Source organism: Pteropus alecto, unplaced genomic scaffold, assembly GCF_000325575.1.
Source record: "Pteropus alecto unplaced genomic scaffold, ASM32557v1 scaffold78, whole genome shotgun sequence".
NCBI lineage: Eukaryota > Metazoa > Chordata > Mammalia > Chiroptera > Pteropodidae > Pteropus > Pteropus alecto.
The window spans coordinates 125,054-140,934 of record NW_006443124.1 but is presented as its reverse complement, the minus strand read 5'-3'; the positions used below and the strand labels follow the sequence as shown (position 1 = coordinate 140,934).

Here is a 15,881-nt window from a genome sequence, read left to right as displayed (position 1 = left end):
TACTGCCATTAGCCCATGGGCAGAGGAAGTGACGGAGACTATCAGGGGTTAGGCACGGTGACGGAGTGGTGACGGACGGGCCCCGCAGCCCCAGCACGAAAGGAAGCATCGACGTGCCTTATGGCCACTCAGAAAGGAGCTGCTAAAAGCTTAGGGGTTAGGGTAGCTGGGGAGCAATAGAAAATGGCAAAAATTCTGACAAAAATTTCTGCAACTAGCATAATGGGACCTCTGGCCACAACGCCTCAAAACTTCTAGGCTTTTCCTTTTGCCTTCCTCCCCTAGGTATGTCTCCCTACCTGGTTTATTCCCTGTTGTCCTGTTTCTCCCATTCTTTACTCCCCATCAACCAAATCAAGGCTAATCTAGGCAGACTCGGTGATCATTTACACTTGATCCTTAACCTGACTGAGCGGTATCTCGCTATCCCAATGGGACCTCTTTTTAATTCAGCAAACCTTCCAGCTTGTCAACTAACCACCACCCTAAAAGTGGGCCAGGATCACCCGCCAGACTCTGAGCCCTGCTCTTCCCCTTTCCCACTCACGGTCACCCTCAGCTTATCTGGCTCACCCGACAGGCTGAATCCGGACTGGTGGAGGTTCCTCACGGGCGGGTTCGGCCGCGTGGGAGAGCCCCGCGTGGAGCCCGCCGGGGTGCCCGCCTTGGGCGTGGTGGTCAGGTCGAACACGGGCCCATCGTACATGCCCCTCGGGACCGCGTGCAGGTCTGCCATCTGCGGCAGAGAAAGGGCGTCACCAAGTATTCCCGCAATAATGACGGGTCTGCTCTAGGTAGCACAAATATATGAGCGAACTAAGCGTGTGTAGTGGAGCCAGATAATAACAATATTATTTTAAGGGAAGGAGACATAGTGTCAAATAAAGTGGAGTGTCACAATAGAGTGATGATGAAGGAGGCTGGTGAAGGTCTCTCTAAATAGGTGACCCTTGATCTTAAAGGAGCTTGTTATGGGGCCGGGGTTGAGAGAGGAGGCCTCGAGATACAGGGGGGTGGTGTGGCTGGCAGCGTTCCCTGCAGAGGAAACCCATGGTAGAAATGTTAGGGAATGGAAGAAGCGCCTGCACAGCCGGAGCAGAGTGGGTGGGAAGGGCGGTAGGGTGAGATGAGATGCCCTGGGAGCTCCATCCTCAGGCTCCTCGGCACAGATCAGAGTCACCAGGCCTCGGAATGAGCCTCCCGGCCTGATCCCCTGACCTCTGGCTATGGCTGTGAACTTGGCTTGGGACTGTGGAGCCAGCCAGTAATAGCATTCGAGGGATGCTCTGGGCTAGGCCTGGTGCCAGGCCCTGGGGCTTATGGTCCCATGAAACATGATGACTCCCCAAAGGGGCTCCTGGTCTTTTAGACAAACACTGCAAGACCACCCAGTGGGTACAGCGGTACCCATTAGAGCTGAGGCGATGAGGGCACAACGCTGGAGCAGCCTGACAGCACAGGACATCTGCCACAGAGGCTTCCTTCTCCTCTGCTAGTGACTCAGGTGCAGGCAGAGAAGCCAAGCTCATCAAATTTGCAGATGCTAATGATCCACGTGGGATGACGGCCATATCTGTACTCCCCCCAAAACCTTGACCCACAATTCCAGATCATTGCCATTTCTTTAGGTCCAGATTCTAAGTCATGTTCATGGAAATAAAGAACTGATATATGGGAAGTTTGAGATTGATTTCCTTCTCTCTTAGGCCAAAACTTGAGTGTGGAATTTTGCTCCACACTATCCAACTTTAAAATGACCACTAATAAAGAGATAAGAATAGTGAAAGGACTTAAAACATTGTCATAAAATAAACAGTGGACGGCTACAGGGATGTTTAGACTAAGGGACAGATGGCTCTGGAAACACGCAGATGCTCTAAGAGGCAGGTTGAGCTTGTTCCATGCAGGTGCTGGGAGCAGAACAGACCTGATTGGTTGACTTTAGGGAGGTCGATTTCAGCCCAGCAGAAGGAAGTATATTCTCACAGGCAGAGCTGGTCAGCTACCTCATGAGATGGGGAGACTCTCTGTGTTGCAAATGTCCACACGGAGGCCGGACCACCTGTTACTGGGATCACTGGGGGTCTGGGAGTGGGGTGGGCACTCGGGTATTGAGTTTATATGAGCCTCTCTCTAATGGACATCATGATGTTTGCCTAGATTCCTGTCCCCAACCTCCAACATGTCATCACCACTGAAGACTCGTTCTCTCAGCTCCTGGGCGTGTTGGCAGCAGACGGTTCACAGCTGAGTCCTTCTCAAGAATGGCCCTCAGCTGAAGAGAGCCACCTTGCCAAGGAACAGCCCACATCCCATGGCTAGTTGGTAGGCTGGGGCTGGGGCTGCAGGGAGTGCATATAAAGGCCCAGACCCTTTTCAAGGACCAGCCTAGATGGGGATGAGCCGAGGCCTTTGTTACAGCTGCATTCCAGTCCATATTCTCCCTCTGCCCCATCCTGCTTCCGACATTGTGCCACAAGGGCAGATCCTGAGAGCAATCCCCAGGAAACTGCCTACTTGAAAATCTCTCTCCCAGAGCCTGTTTCCCAGGGAAACTGCTCTGAGACACTCAGTCTCCCCCTGACCTGCAGGAAGGCAGGGGGGATGGCTGTGGGTGGTCCAGGTGAAGGCAGGCAGGACTGCTTCCCCTGCATGGGCCCACAGTGACTTGCAGAGTGAGCCCCCTCCTCCTCTCCCCACCAGCTCCTCCATCCCACGTGCATGGATGACTGTGTCTCTTCTAACAGAGGAAGTCAGAAGCACGGTTCAAATTCCAGGATCCCAGGGCTGGTCTAACCCTACTTTGTGGAGCCCTAAGCTTACCTGAAAGTGACTTGGAGATTATGTGGGGGTAGGAAGGAAAGCTGAAGAGACGGAGTTCTGAGCCTCCCCCTAAATCAACTAGAGCTGTTTGGTTTGTAATATGTAGGTAGGTAGGTGGGTAGATATACATGTGTGTGTTAAACTGTCTGTCATAAATAAGATTTTATTTGAACCACAGAACTAGCTGAGTTAGAAGCATTTGCCCTTGTGGAGCAAACTGGATAGGATGAAAAAGGGAGGTGTGGGTGTGGATTGCTGGTCCTCACAGTACACCTTAAAGAGTAATTTATTTTTTAAAAATATTCACTGACAGTATTTTGAATTATTACAATTTTAAATTATTTTAAAGGAAAGCGATACAAAAATGGGAAAATATCACCTGCAAGAAACTTTCTTAGGTCCAAAAAGGTTTTGAAACCCCTTTTTATGTACATGAAATATTTGATTGTCCTTTGGGGAGAGATCATTGCCGTGAACTTCTTTGGGAGAGTCGGGAGCACACAGATCCCTCCCGACCCATGGTTACTATTCCTATGCCAGACAGGACACAAACCCTGTCCCCCGACCCCTGGCTCTGGGGCTTCTCACCTTCCTCCTGGCTTTTATGCGCTTGTAGACATAGTCGGAGAAGGGGCTGCAGGGGATGAAGCGGCCAGCCCCCTGGGTCACGTGCAGGCCGCCATCTTCCAGCATGATCTTGCCCTGACAGATGACCACCAGAGGGGCTCCACGCAGCTCCATCCCTTCAAAGATGTTGTACTCTGCAGCCTAGAGATGGGGTGAGGGGCAAAGCCACGGGCATGGGCATGGGCATGGGCATGGGCATGGGGCAGGGAGAAAGAGGAACGCCTTCTCACGTGCTTGGGATCCTGCCTTCAGTGTTACTAGAACTGACTTGCCAGCAAGCTGGGAAAAGCTTACAATGCATCCGCAAGCTTTCAGTGGGTAGAGGCCCCGGGGATAGATGCTCGCTAAGTAAAGGCTGGAATTCCTAGCAAAGAGAAGCATCCAGTCTTTAGTGAGGTCACCTATGGAAGTAAATATTGTCACTGGAAGTGTTCAAGGAGAAGCTGGATAACTAGCAGGACTTACATCCCCGCCAACCCGAAATTAAATAATGACATGACACAATGTTTAAGCAAAGTCCATCCCCACTAAAAAAATGGGATTTCTTCCTACTTCCTTAGTCACTCAACAAATGAGAAGCATCAATGCAAAAAGGTTAAGGGCATCAGTCTGGAGTCAGGTTGTCTGGGTTTGATTCCAAGCTTCACTATTTCCTTGCTGCCCCAATTATTTAATCTCTCTGTACCTCAATTTCCTTTAAAATAGGGGCTACTTGTGGAAGACTGTTATAGAGATTGAATGAATTAAAAGCATAATGCCTGAAACTTAAGTGCTTAGAAAATATTAACTATCTTTACTCACGAGTATGAACTCCCTGTCTGTTAGGTACTGTGCTTTATTATCTTCCACCTGAAACTCAGGAGGAATTCTGATTTTTTTCCCATTCTCTTTCCTTCTTGGCACAAGTTACCAATAGCACTCCTTGCCCTTCTGGAGGAAGGTATGACCACGGGACTGGCTTTGGCCAATGTGGCGTGAGAGGAAGCAATGTCTTAAAACAGCTTTCAGAGTCAGTATACCACTTCCCATGTCCTGCCCCGCAACAGCTCCACCTCAGCAATCGTGGAAGCGTGTGTAGAGATGAGACCTCTATCAGCCTCCATCCTGAGTGACAATGATGGGCAGAGCCCCTCTGCTGACCCATTTTAGAAAACATGAGTGAGAAATACACTGTTAAGGCTTTAAGTCACTGAGAACTGGGGTTATTGCAGCACATCCTAGTCTAAGCACGCTGGTACACCACATGCACACAACTCCCCTGACCGAGCTCCTTGCGTGCATTCTCCACCCTGCCCCACTCCCACCAGCCCCAGCCTTACCGACTGGTGGTTCTTGGCGGACACAATCTTTACTGCATCTGGATCCCAGATCACCAGGTCACTGTCAGAACCCACAGATATTCTTCCCTTGCGGGGATACAGGTTGAAGATCTTGGCAGCATTCGTGCTAGTCACGGCCACGAACTGGTTTTCATCCATTTTCCCGGTGGCCTATTGAAATAAATACACTTTTTAAAAAATTTGTCAATGCAGGGCTTCTGAGCTCAGGGTCAGGTGACCACAATGGCTCAAAAATATAAAGAAGGGCTTCTAAGGTTGTGAGCACAGAACCCATCCAGCAAACTTCAGAATCAGCTGGGTGTCATGGTCACCCAGGCAAAATGGTTAAAATCATGGTTTAAGATGGAAGTTACTGTTCCTGAAGTGTGCATTTTTTCTGGTTACTTTTACCCCTTCTAATTCCAAAAAGGATTATAGAGAGTTCACAGTAAAAAACAAATGTGATGATGAGCTCATTTTTCAGATATGTGTTTGTATTCACATGGGCATAGGATAAACATGGAAAAACCTCATCCAAAGGATAACAATGGTTATCCCTGGGGTGTGGAACTATGAGTAATTTTTATTTTCTTTTGTGTGTGTGTTTTTTGGTGGTTTCCAAGCGTTCTTTATTGAGAATGTATCATGTAGTTAATAAAAATATTATTTTTAAACAATTCTAGAGTGTCAAGATAAACACATGCATACATTCAGAAACATATAACAATATAAAAAATAATAAAAAGACAATCTAAGTCTGTAAAAGAGTCAATCTAAGTGTGTAAAAAACCTCCCACTTCTCGAAACAAAAAGGCTCGGTAAGGAAAAAAGAATTTAGTTTGAACTCTAGCTTGGAGCTTCCTGGTAGCCAAGAAGAAAAGGGGGAACATGGTAGATTACAAGGTGTAGATAAATGAGACATTAGATCCTATGCATTCTATTTGGCTTTGAAATAAGTGTCTTTAGAGGTTTTAAAGCTGAAAATGGAAATGTGATCAACTTAATAATTACTAATTTTAGTAAAATCTTTGGGAGAAACCTCCATTTGCATGGTTATTTTTTTGTCAGCTTCTGTGATGTTAACAAGGAAAATAAAACCAGGCCCTTTTGCCAGAAGACACTGATAGACAATCATTTGTGCATCCTGGCCCACCCTCCCATGACCTTGATCCTTACCACAGCCTTGTCCCAAATGACAGACATCCGCTCCTCTACCCCGTTGGTGCCCTCGGGAATGGCTGTGAAATTGTCCTTCCCGATTGCTTTCTGGGCGGTGCTGAAGGTGCAGTGGGCACTGCCAGAAAGCTGCAGGTCCCCACTGGCAAAGGAGAAAAACTCCATGTGAATGGCAGAGGTGGCTAGGGACACCTTGGAGGCCCAGACTTGAGCACCTAGAGTCAGCATCTGGAGTGCCAGAGCTTGAGTTTGGATTCTTCCTCTTCTTCTCGACAACTATGTTAAGGTGGGTGAATTTATCTAAAGCAAGCTTACCCCACATGGAAAATGAGCGGGGGAGAGGGGGCGACATCATCTCTGTGTTATAAAGTAGAAGGGACCCAAATGAATAATGAGACTGATCCAGAGAGGGTGGCAGCAAATGAGTCCCCCTATAATTTTGGTTAGGGGGTAAATAATTTAGTCTTTCTGACCTTCAGCTGTAATCTGTAAAATGGTTATGAAAGTCCCTCACTCATAAAGTTGTCATGAAGAACAATGAGATCGTGTGTGGTTTTACCCTAGGGCTTGGCACACAACGCATATCAACTGCTATTACCATTATTAATAGAACTATATAGTATTTTTAAAAATACAATGGAGAGGAGCCTGCTGTCTGTGCAGGGGAATTCTCGACGTCTTTCCCTCACTGCAGACTCTAGTCTAGCTGATGGATGGCCTGCTCCCATCCTCATCCCTCCGGTTACGGGACGTTTCCACGCAATGCCTACTTGCAGGTCATTCTGCACCAACCTGGCCAGCAAGGAGTTGATGTAGTCAGGAGTGGTCGGGTCAGGACTCAGAGGTGGGGATGTCACAAAGGCAGCTGCTTTGGCCCAGTTCTTGCTCCAGTAATGGGTTCCATCTGTGCCGAGGCTGGCAGTGATGGGCTCGCCAAAGACCACGTTTCCTGCAAGGGGTAGGGAATAGACACAGGGTTTGCATCAGCCCTGGACCGGTTTAGATAAATCATAGTCCTTTAGCCTACTCAAGGCTGTGGCTCTGAAGTCAGCAGTCCTGGGTTTAAGTCGACGGTCCCACCTTTTCTAAGCCTCTGCTTTTCTAGCTGCTAAATTGGAACAATATTGTATTCCCCAGATTATAAGAAGCCATCGGTTGCAAGATGCAGTATAATTGTTCAAATTTTGAGGCAAATTAAAATCTGTGGCAAAAGAAAAATATGTATACATTGATTATAAAATTCATCCTCATTTCAGAAATGTTAAAATGTGAAATAGACCTATCCTGGTATTAATGAAACGAAATGACGCCCACTTCTCAGACTTGCGAAAATAAAAGGATTTGGCATATGCAAAGTGTCTGGTACACAGGAGATGCTCAGCAAATTTGATTTCTTCATACCTCCTCCTCCTTCCTGTTGTAGAGGCCCAAAGGCCCAAATGCACCCACGTCACTGGGAACTGCTAGATCCTGCTGTTCCGAGGACATGCATTGGTTCCACAAAGTAAAACCTACTCTTGTGGCTGAGAGGTTCTTGTGATTTTTTCTATCGTTTGTTACTCCTTAAGGCAAGGAGTGATTTGCTCAAAAACACCCAATAACCTGGGATACACCAAAGATGAGGATAACTTCCTGGACCCTGTGTCTGGTATTAGGGACTTAAATGTCCCAACCAAGGAGAGGGGAGGAAGGATATTGGAAAATATACTAACCTAAGCTTTTGTTGTGCTTCTTAAAGAAGGGATAGTGATGCATAAGGCAAATGCTGGCTCTTAGAAGGTAGGGTGGTACCAAATTTCTCGGTATCAGAATCTTAAGCTACATATGGTCCATATAGCTCTGGATTTCTTTAGCTTTGGTCCTCCATCTTCCATATTCAAGTTCCCCAAAAGGTCAAAGTTTAAGAGGGCTCTATGGCCAGGATTATAAATAGGTTTTGCCTTGCTTCAACTCCTACTAATTGAATTTGGTTCCCAGATTTCTATGTAGGAAAGAATTCTAATAATGCTTCTGGTCTCGCTAGAAAAGGCTCATGATTGATTTGTGATGTCTGCCATGGGCAAAGGAAGGAAGCAATAATAATGATTTATATACGACAGCCCTCTTTGCAATGACAGTAAAAAGGATCTGCACATGACTAATGGGAATCTCAAGGACTCCCCCAAAAAGTTTACCGAATTAAATCCTTTAAGGACACAAAGTAATTAAGACATGAAAATCAAGTAAAGCACTTTAATACCATTAAGAGAAATACTGCCTTAAAAGTGGAAGAACTCTCTTTTTCTACTTTCTTTAGATGGAAGGGTAGAATAAGCAAAGGCTGTCATTCTGCCTGGGTGTGAATGACAGCTCTCCCAGCTGGGAGACCCTGGACGAGCTGTGCTTCGATTTCCTCATCTGAAAAATGGGGATAATAATACCTATCTCTCAGAGTTTTTTGAGAAGTCCACCTAATAAATTTAAAGTACATTGCATTATTGCATTTCACCTGATTGCACTGTGACGATATTGTATTTTTAAAAATTGAAGGCAAGACCCTCTCCACCAGCACAAAGATTATGACTTGCTGAAGGCTCAGATAATGATTAGCGTTTTTTAGCAATAAAGTGTTTTTAATTAAGGTATTCACATTTTTTAGACATAATGCTACTGCGCACTTAATAGACTATAATATAGTATAAACCTAACTGTTACATGCACTGGGAAACCAAAAAATTTGTGTTTCACTTGCTTCATTACAATATTCGCTTTATGGCAGTGGTCTGGAACCAAACACGCAGTATCTCCGAGATATACCTGTATTTATCTCAGTGCAGGATACATGTTTGTCCTTCTTAAATTATAGATTCCTGATATTAATTCTGAGCAGCCATGCCGAACTGGTAAAGAGCACCTGGTGATTAAACTCACTGGGACTTACGGAGTAACCTGGTCAGGAGGGAAGATTGAACCCTGCTATACTCTGTCTTCCAGCTCTGAATGCTCTGGACTCTTTCTCTGAGAATGACAGTTCCTGAGATGTTTATTGGCTCCAATAGCAACAGCCAGTTTTTCATCACTGAAATAACGCTGCCCTTCCACCCTGCAGACCCAGCTGGACCAGTTCTCCTTGCCAGTGAAGCATGAGCCAGAAGGCGAAAGGTGAGGAATTTTTCTACATGAAGTTTAAAATAAGACCCAGCATATAATTGAAACACTTTGTCCTGAGGCCCCCCAGGTCATCCTAAAAACGGGTCCCAGACAAAATGTAGCCATCAGCGGCAGGTTAGAGAAGGCGAGCAGGGTAAGTGGTCACGGAAAGAGGTGTGGGGTTGTTCCTTATGCTCCTTTCTGTCTTTTCTTTTTTTTCTTTTTTTCTGCCTTTCTCCAGGAATGGGTAAGGAACACTGGACTGTTTTCTGGCTCTCATGCGATGACTCAGACCCTGTGGAGCAACCACACATGTCACGTCGAGACATTTAAAAGCTGAGAGAGAAAACAGCAGACTTACCATGAGCAGGGTAAGGCAGGAGGAGCCCAGATTCTACCAGCTGGAAGGGCTATCAGACAATTAGGACAACTCCCCTCCGTAAAAAAGGGTCCCCTTTGCCAGAAGGCCAGGCCCTGAACACTCGGCCATCAGCGTCAGCTGGGACTATTTTTAGCCGCCCCAGTCACTCACATCTGGAGCTTTACACACCAGTTCTGCGTGTGGTAGATGAATCATTCATCCTGGGTCTCTCCATTACCAGAATGGCCACCAGCCTACAACAGCAACGATTGTACAAGGGGCCCAGAGATTCCTCTTTCACGACTAAAACAGAGCCCTCCGCCTCCAGTTTCTCAACCACACTCTGTTCACAAGGGAGCCCATTAGTCTGCTATTAAGGACAAGAATTCAAAGCAGAAAGGAAAGCTTTAAAATGAGAGTGAACTTTAGCTTAGCCAGAGGTGAGCAAAGGAAGCCCAAGTTAACAGCAGTGGAGGAAAGCAGCAGAGGGCAGGAGGGAATGGGGACAGAGCTCTGGGTCATGTGGCCATGATGCCAGGCACACTTTGGAGACCCAGTCAGCCTCTTTCTAAAACAACCCGTGCTAATCTGTGTGGCTCAGGGTAGGGGTACCCTGCCCTGCTCTGGCCTTCAGCCCTGTCCAATTAATCACACTGCCCCCAGAGCAGATACGGTTCAGGGATGAGCCCATGACCCCAAGCCATGGCCATCGCACTTCTGGGAACTTGGGCTTGAGCTGTTGGAAAAGATGTACTCCACCTCCTCATCATGCTCCCCACCAAGAATGGAGGACAACGGGCACCTCTTGGCATTTATTACTGTCACTGTTCATACTGAAAATAAAGCCAAGAGAGACCATCAGACTCAAGACAGGAATGAGAGTGACAGAGCCCTGATCTCATTGTTTAAACTCCTTCCACTGGCCACGTCTGAAACACCTTCAACCAAGAAGTTACTTTTGCTTAAATCAGCTGGAGTTGGACCTTTGACTTCTGCACCTAATATTATCTTGACTAATATGTCCATTTATAAAGCTTAGTTCCTGTGAATTGACAATCAAAGCTCAAAGAGAGGAAGAAAGATGAGTCACATCTCCAAGGAACTGATTCAAGCTGTGTCAAGACAGGTAAACCAGTTATCCTTCCTGAACCTCAGTTTACTCACCTGCCAAATGGGAGAAATCTGGGATCCTGCTATCCACACAGATATGGAAAAAAGCAAATGAAGCCCATTTGGCTAATGTGGACGAGGGGCTCTCCAGAGAGCAAGGCAATGAGCAAAACAGGCACCATTTATACAGGACATCCAGGGATGGGAGGACACACATGGAGCTTCAAGGCCCCGAGATCTTGGGAGCGCAAATCACCTTTTTTCCTGGCTTGTGAGATGAGGTCAGCTGCACTCTTGCTCATGACCTTCGTGACATAGAGAGGGCAGTTGGTTTGGCTGGCGATGGTGATGGCACGGAACACGGCCTCAGCTTCCAGCTGCAAAAAAAAAAAAGGTCTCCAGGAGTCAACAGGAAGAGGAGCCTCTCAAAGTTGCCATTCCCCTGTCTCCACAAACTGGGAGCACCGTGCAGTGCAGAGGTTAAACGCCTGGACGATCTGAAGATGAATGCTGGGTAGAAGGCTCAGATTTAGTACCTCCCGGCTGTGTCCCTTTGCTAGGTTTCTCAGAGCGTCTGCCCCTCTCCTGTGCAGTGGAGATCGGGAGAGGACAGCGTAGAGTTGTATGACAGAGGTGCCTGGCACACAGTAAGCGCTGCATTGACGTAGCTAGTTTTTCCTTGGCCAATTCTCCTCTTCCTGTGATTATCACAAAGCCCACGCAGTTGAAAGCCTTTGCTCCCTAGTCTTCCCATGGCAGATACTCTGGCAAAACACAATCCCAATACCAATATGTATAAAACAACCAGTGAAGGCTGTTAGCCATCACGCTTCCTCAGATCTTTTCCTGCAGCAAACTGGTGGTCAGTGATGGGTTAATTCCAGCGGGCATGTCTTATACTACTAATTCCTGGACTTCTCGGCACAAAGACTTCTTTTGTTATGGATCTCCTCCATTCCACCCTCATGTAGAGTTCATGTTTTCAAAGATGCTAACCAGCCCACTTGCAGTTATGAAGTACGAAATAGTGAGTTTTCACTTACTTTATTAACAAATCAGTGTTTGAGAGCTCAGGCTTTCTTGAAGGACCTGGGTCTGAGTTCTGATTCTGCCATTTAGAAGTTGGGCGACCTCGGGTACCTTACACAACCTCTCAAATCCTGAATTTCCTTGTCTTTAAAGTGGGGATAATAATAGGATCTGACACATATGGCTGTTGTGCGTATTAAAAGAGTTCATCCTTGTAAGGCCATCAGCCCACTCCTGGGACAAGGCCAGCGTTCCTAGAAGGGTGGCTATTGGTCTTGCTGATGGCAGCTTCTGACTGCTGTGCGATAGCCTGTGTTACTCGCCAAAGTTACTACCCAAGTTAGTCCAATTCAGCCCAGAGCAGAGACATTGGCATTTGTCCATTTGATCATTAAAAGTTTTTCTTTTTTCTTTTTTGATAGATATGATGTTCTGGTTAGCCTCTTGCAGCCCGACCCTTCAAAAAACACCAAAAATAGCCTGCAGACGCTCAGTGCTTATATAGTGCAAACCAATTATTGCCCGTGGTGAGTGTGGCTCAGCAGACAGACTCTAAGAGTTTGGCTGGTCCAGCTGGTGTCCCCCACACTGCACTATGTCCCATGTGGACGAGGTCCTGGAGGTCCCTGACCACAGGGGAATGCAGCCACCTTCCTGAACCACTCCACTGCTGGAGTGGCGTCGTGGGGTCTCTGAACAGCACCATCATGGTAGCTGAGTGTGCTGGGAACGGAGAAGGGGCAGGCTCCTCCCACGCCCCACCTGCCTCTCCACACCTACGCTGACCACCCCAGCCGCCCTAGACCTCAGTCCTGGCCCTTTGATTTCACTCCCTCACAGATCTGCAGGTTCTTCAGCACCTTGACAACATGACTATCTTTGGAAGGTTACATCACTTTCCAGCTTCACCCAAAAGGGCTTCCAGGGTTGTCGGGATCAGCAGCCAAGAGGCTTTCTACTAAAAAGGAGATGAGAATGGGAGGGGAGGGGTTGAACAAACAAACCAAGAACAAAAATAGACTTTGTTCAGAAATCCCTTGGCTGCTGCTGCTGAAGGATCTATCTTGCCAGCACATCTCAACAGTGACCAGCATTTAAGAAACGCGTCACAAACAGTGCTGGTCATCCTGGCCAACTCACACTGTGCAAACAACCTTCCAATCCTTCAGACACGATGGGCCAGAGCCTTAAGTTCTTTGAGCTTCAGCTCCTTTGCACACCAATAACACCAACCACCCAGAGCAGCAAGGACATTTGGGACAATGCAGTTAGCACAACACCGGGTATAAGCAAGTATTCCATAGAAGGGACCTGGCATTAAGGACGCAGATTTTTTTCAGAATTGCTGTGACTACTACTCTAACAAATTTTTTTTTTTCACTAGGGTATAATCGATATATTAGTTTCAGGTGTACAACATAACGATTAGATATTTGTACATATTGCAAAATGATCACCATAATAAGGCTAGTTAACATCTGTCACCACACACGGTTAAAAATTTTTTTTCTTGTAATAAGAAATTTTAAGGTCTACGCTCTTATCAACTTTCAAATATGCGATACAGTATCATTAACTACAGTCACCGTGCTGCACCTCACATCCCCAGGACTTACTTATTTTATAACTGGAAGGTTGTTGCTTTTGACCATCCTCATCCCCTGCCTCTGGCATCCACCAATCTGTTTTTTGTTTCTATGAACTTGGTTGATTTTTTGGAGGGAGTGGGGCGTTTTGTTTTTTAGATTCTACATATAAATGAGATCTTATGGTATTGATCCTTCTCTATCTGACTTATTTCCCGTAGCATAAGGCCCTCAAGGCCATGTTATTACAACTGGCAGAATTTCATTCTTTTTTATGGCTGAATAATATTCTACTGTGTGTGTGTACATGTGTGTGTATATACTATATTTCTTCCATCCACTCATCCATCGATGGACACTTAAATTGTTTCCGTATCTTAGTTATTGTAAATAATGCTGCAATGAACATAGGGGTACAGATATCTTTTGGAATGAGTGTTTTTGTTTTCTTTGAATAAATACCAGAAGTGGAGTCATTAATAGTTCTATTTTTAAGTTTTTGAGGAACCTCCTTACTGTTTTTCATAATGGCTATACCAATTGACATTCCCACCAACAGACAAAATTATGAATTATTTCAACTGGTTACAAACATATTAGACAAAAGGGCTTCTGGGATGCTGATAATGTTCCATTTTTCCAACTGCGTGCTAGTTACATGAGTGTATTCGGTGTGTGAAAATTCATAGTTCCTTTACAAGAGAAATACTTTTCTCTATGTGCGTTACACTTCAATTTAAGGGGGGAAAAAAGATCCTAAAAGAGATGGGCAGTGGGAATGCAATCATTTCTGGTTCTGACTTCTATCTGCTGTAGAGAGTGGGGCTTGGAATGACAGCACAGGAACAGTGTTCACTTCACTGACACGGAGGACCTTGAATTTGCTCCAGGTGCCAGACACAGGCTGATCCCCCAACGCCAATGTGCTCTCAGCCATATGAAGAGCCAGTTCCAGCTCTGTGCCCTGTGCCAGAAGCTGAGGTGGCTGACATCCAGAGACACGGAATCCACCCCTACTTACCTTTCATTCCCTCTTGAGCTGCTAAGCGCAGTCACAAACCAGCATACATTTTACTCATAGGAGACTTCCATACCTGGCTGCAACCATCACCTTACAAATCAACAGACATAAAGCCTACGAAAAACCCATTCAGCCTCCTATCCATATGTCCAATATTTTGCAAGACTCAAAATATAATATGGAATAAGGGAGTGAGTGGAAATGTCTCTGAGATTCATACTGATTAAGAAGGGATTTAGATATTTACCACTCCTACTGAATAACTGAATTACACTCCAACCAACATTATCATTAGAGAGATTAGGGATCAAAAGTAAGAATGTTCCTTACATTCCTTTCTAATTTTCTCAAGGGCCCAGTCAGAAGTGGTCTTTGGAAGAAATGTTCCAATATTGTTGTCTGGTATTTGTAAGAGTCTCACTATCTTTTGTGTGTTCATACACTGTGTGCGCTTGTGCCTAAGGAAGATAGGCTGCACACAAGCAGTCCAAACATAAAATGATTGACAGGCTGTAAGGGAAGCTGCTGGGATTGTGATTGTGATAACCAGAGTCTCGTGGAAGATGCTGGGAACAAAAAGAAAGACTCCACTGCCGCTGCTTCTCTCCCTCCTTCCCCTCTCCCACATCGCCCCACAACTTGCCTCCTCTGGTCTGCTCAGTACATGGCCTTCTGGGCCAGTTATCCCTATTTCCAACATCCGGCTTTGCTCCTAGAATGAGAAAGGAAGAGAAAACAGTTTTTAGATGAGCTCGGCTGAGATTTGGAAAAATCATGCTTGTATATTCTAATTTAAAGATGTATTCGGGGCGGGGGGTGGGGAGGTGGGAAGAATAAAATATGTATGTTGAACAAATTTGTTAACTGTTTATATGAAATTGCAAAGTAGGGTAGGTAGAGTCTTAAGAGGAGAAAAAGCTTTTCAGGGAGGCTTGCTTTTACCAAAAGGAAGACAATCTGTGAAAGGGTATCAGTTCTTTCTACATTAGGCATCAAAAGTCAAGCCAGAGCACTTACTCATTTCTTTCAAATTCAGATACTGCTGAAAGTACACACCCTTAACTCTTTTTTAAAAAAACTCACACCTGCATTTTAAAACCCATTCATTCAACAAAACTACTGAGTATCTGCTTCATGCTAGGCTCTAGGGTAGGTACTTGAATTAAGGCAGCCAGGCCCCTGGCTTCCCAAGACTTACAGTGTAGTGCTACATTTCCCAAAGGCTGGTCTATCTGCCGCCCACATCATAATCGACCGGGTTAAGTGTATAGCAATACAAATGTCTGCCCTATCCAGACCTACTAAATGAGGTTAAATTCTAGGAATCTGCATTTTAACAAGCTCCTCAGGCTTTTTTATGCTTTAAATTTATGACTTAAATGAATGGATTAGAATTTAACCAGACAAAACAATACCTCTAAACAGCATAACCTGAGTTCGTCTTTTGGTCAAATTCTATTTAATTACGTGGTGGATGAGGCAGAACTGCCTATCTCTCGTGGCTGATGGCTAAATTTTTCAGACTTCTGGCCAGCTTTCTGGAAGAAGCAGGTGGCTGGGCTTCTTCAATTAGCTCATGAACTCACACTTGGGCTAATTGGAACTGACACAAATCTAAAGCCACCATCTCTGCAGGTTTGCTGGCATTTGCTCTCAAAGTACGAAGGCCAGTTCCCATGAATCTCTGTACCGGTGATGTG

The 15,881-nt window shown here is 45.7% G+C and overlaps 1 protein-coding gene across 2 annotated transcripts in view; it reads right to left on the bottom strand.

The window, feature by feature from the left end:
- DPYSL3 (dihydropyrimidinase like 3) overlaps positions 1-15,881 on the bottom strand; it is a 99,644-nt gene that overhangs the window by 3,600 nt on the left and 80,163 nt on the right. For both annotated transcript variants that reach the window (XM_025040739.1, XM_006922953.3), the window contains exons 7-13: positions 14,825-14,893; positions 10,802-10,922; positions 6,738-6,894; positions 5,946-6,087; positions 4,770-4,940; positions 3,412-3,591; positions 574-736 (exon numbers count right to left, since the gene is read on the bottom strand). In XM_025040739.1, coding sequence (XP_024896507.1) covers positions 574-736; positions 3,412-3,591; positions 4,770-4,940; positions 5,946-6,087; positions 6,738-6,894; positions 10,802-10,922; positions 14,825-14,893 — 1,003 coding nt within the window. The remainder of the gene's footprint in view (positions 1-573; positions 737-3,411; positions 3,592-4,769; positions 4,941-5,945; positions 6,088-6,737; positions 6,895-10,801; positions 10,923-14,824; positions 14,894-15,881) is intronic.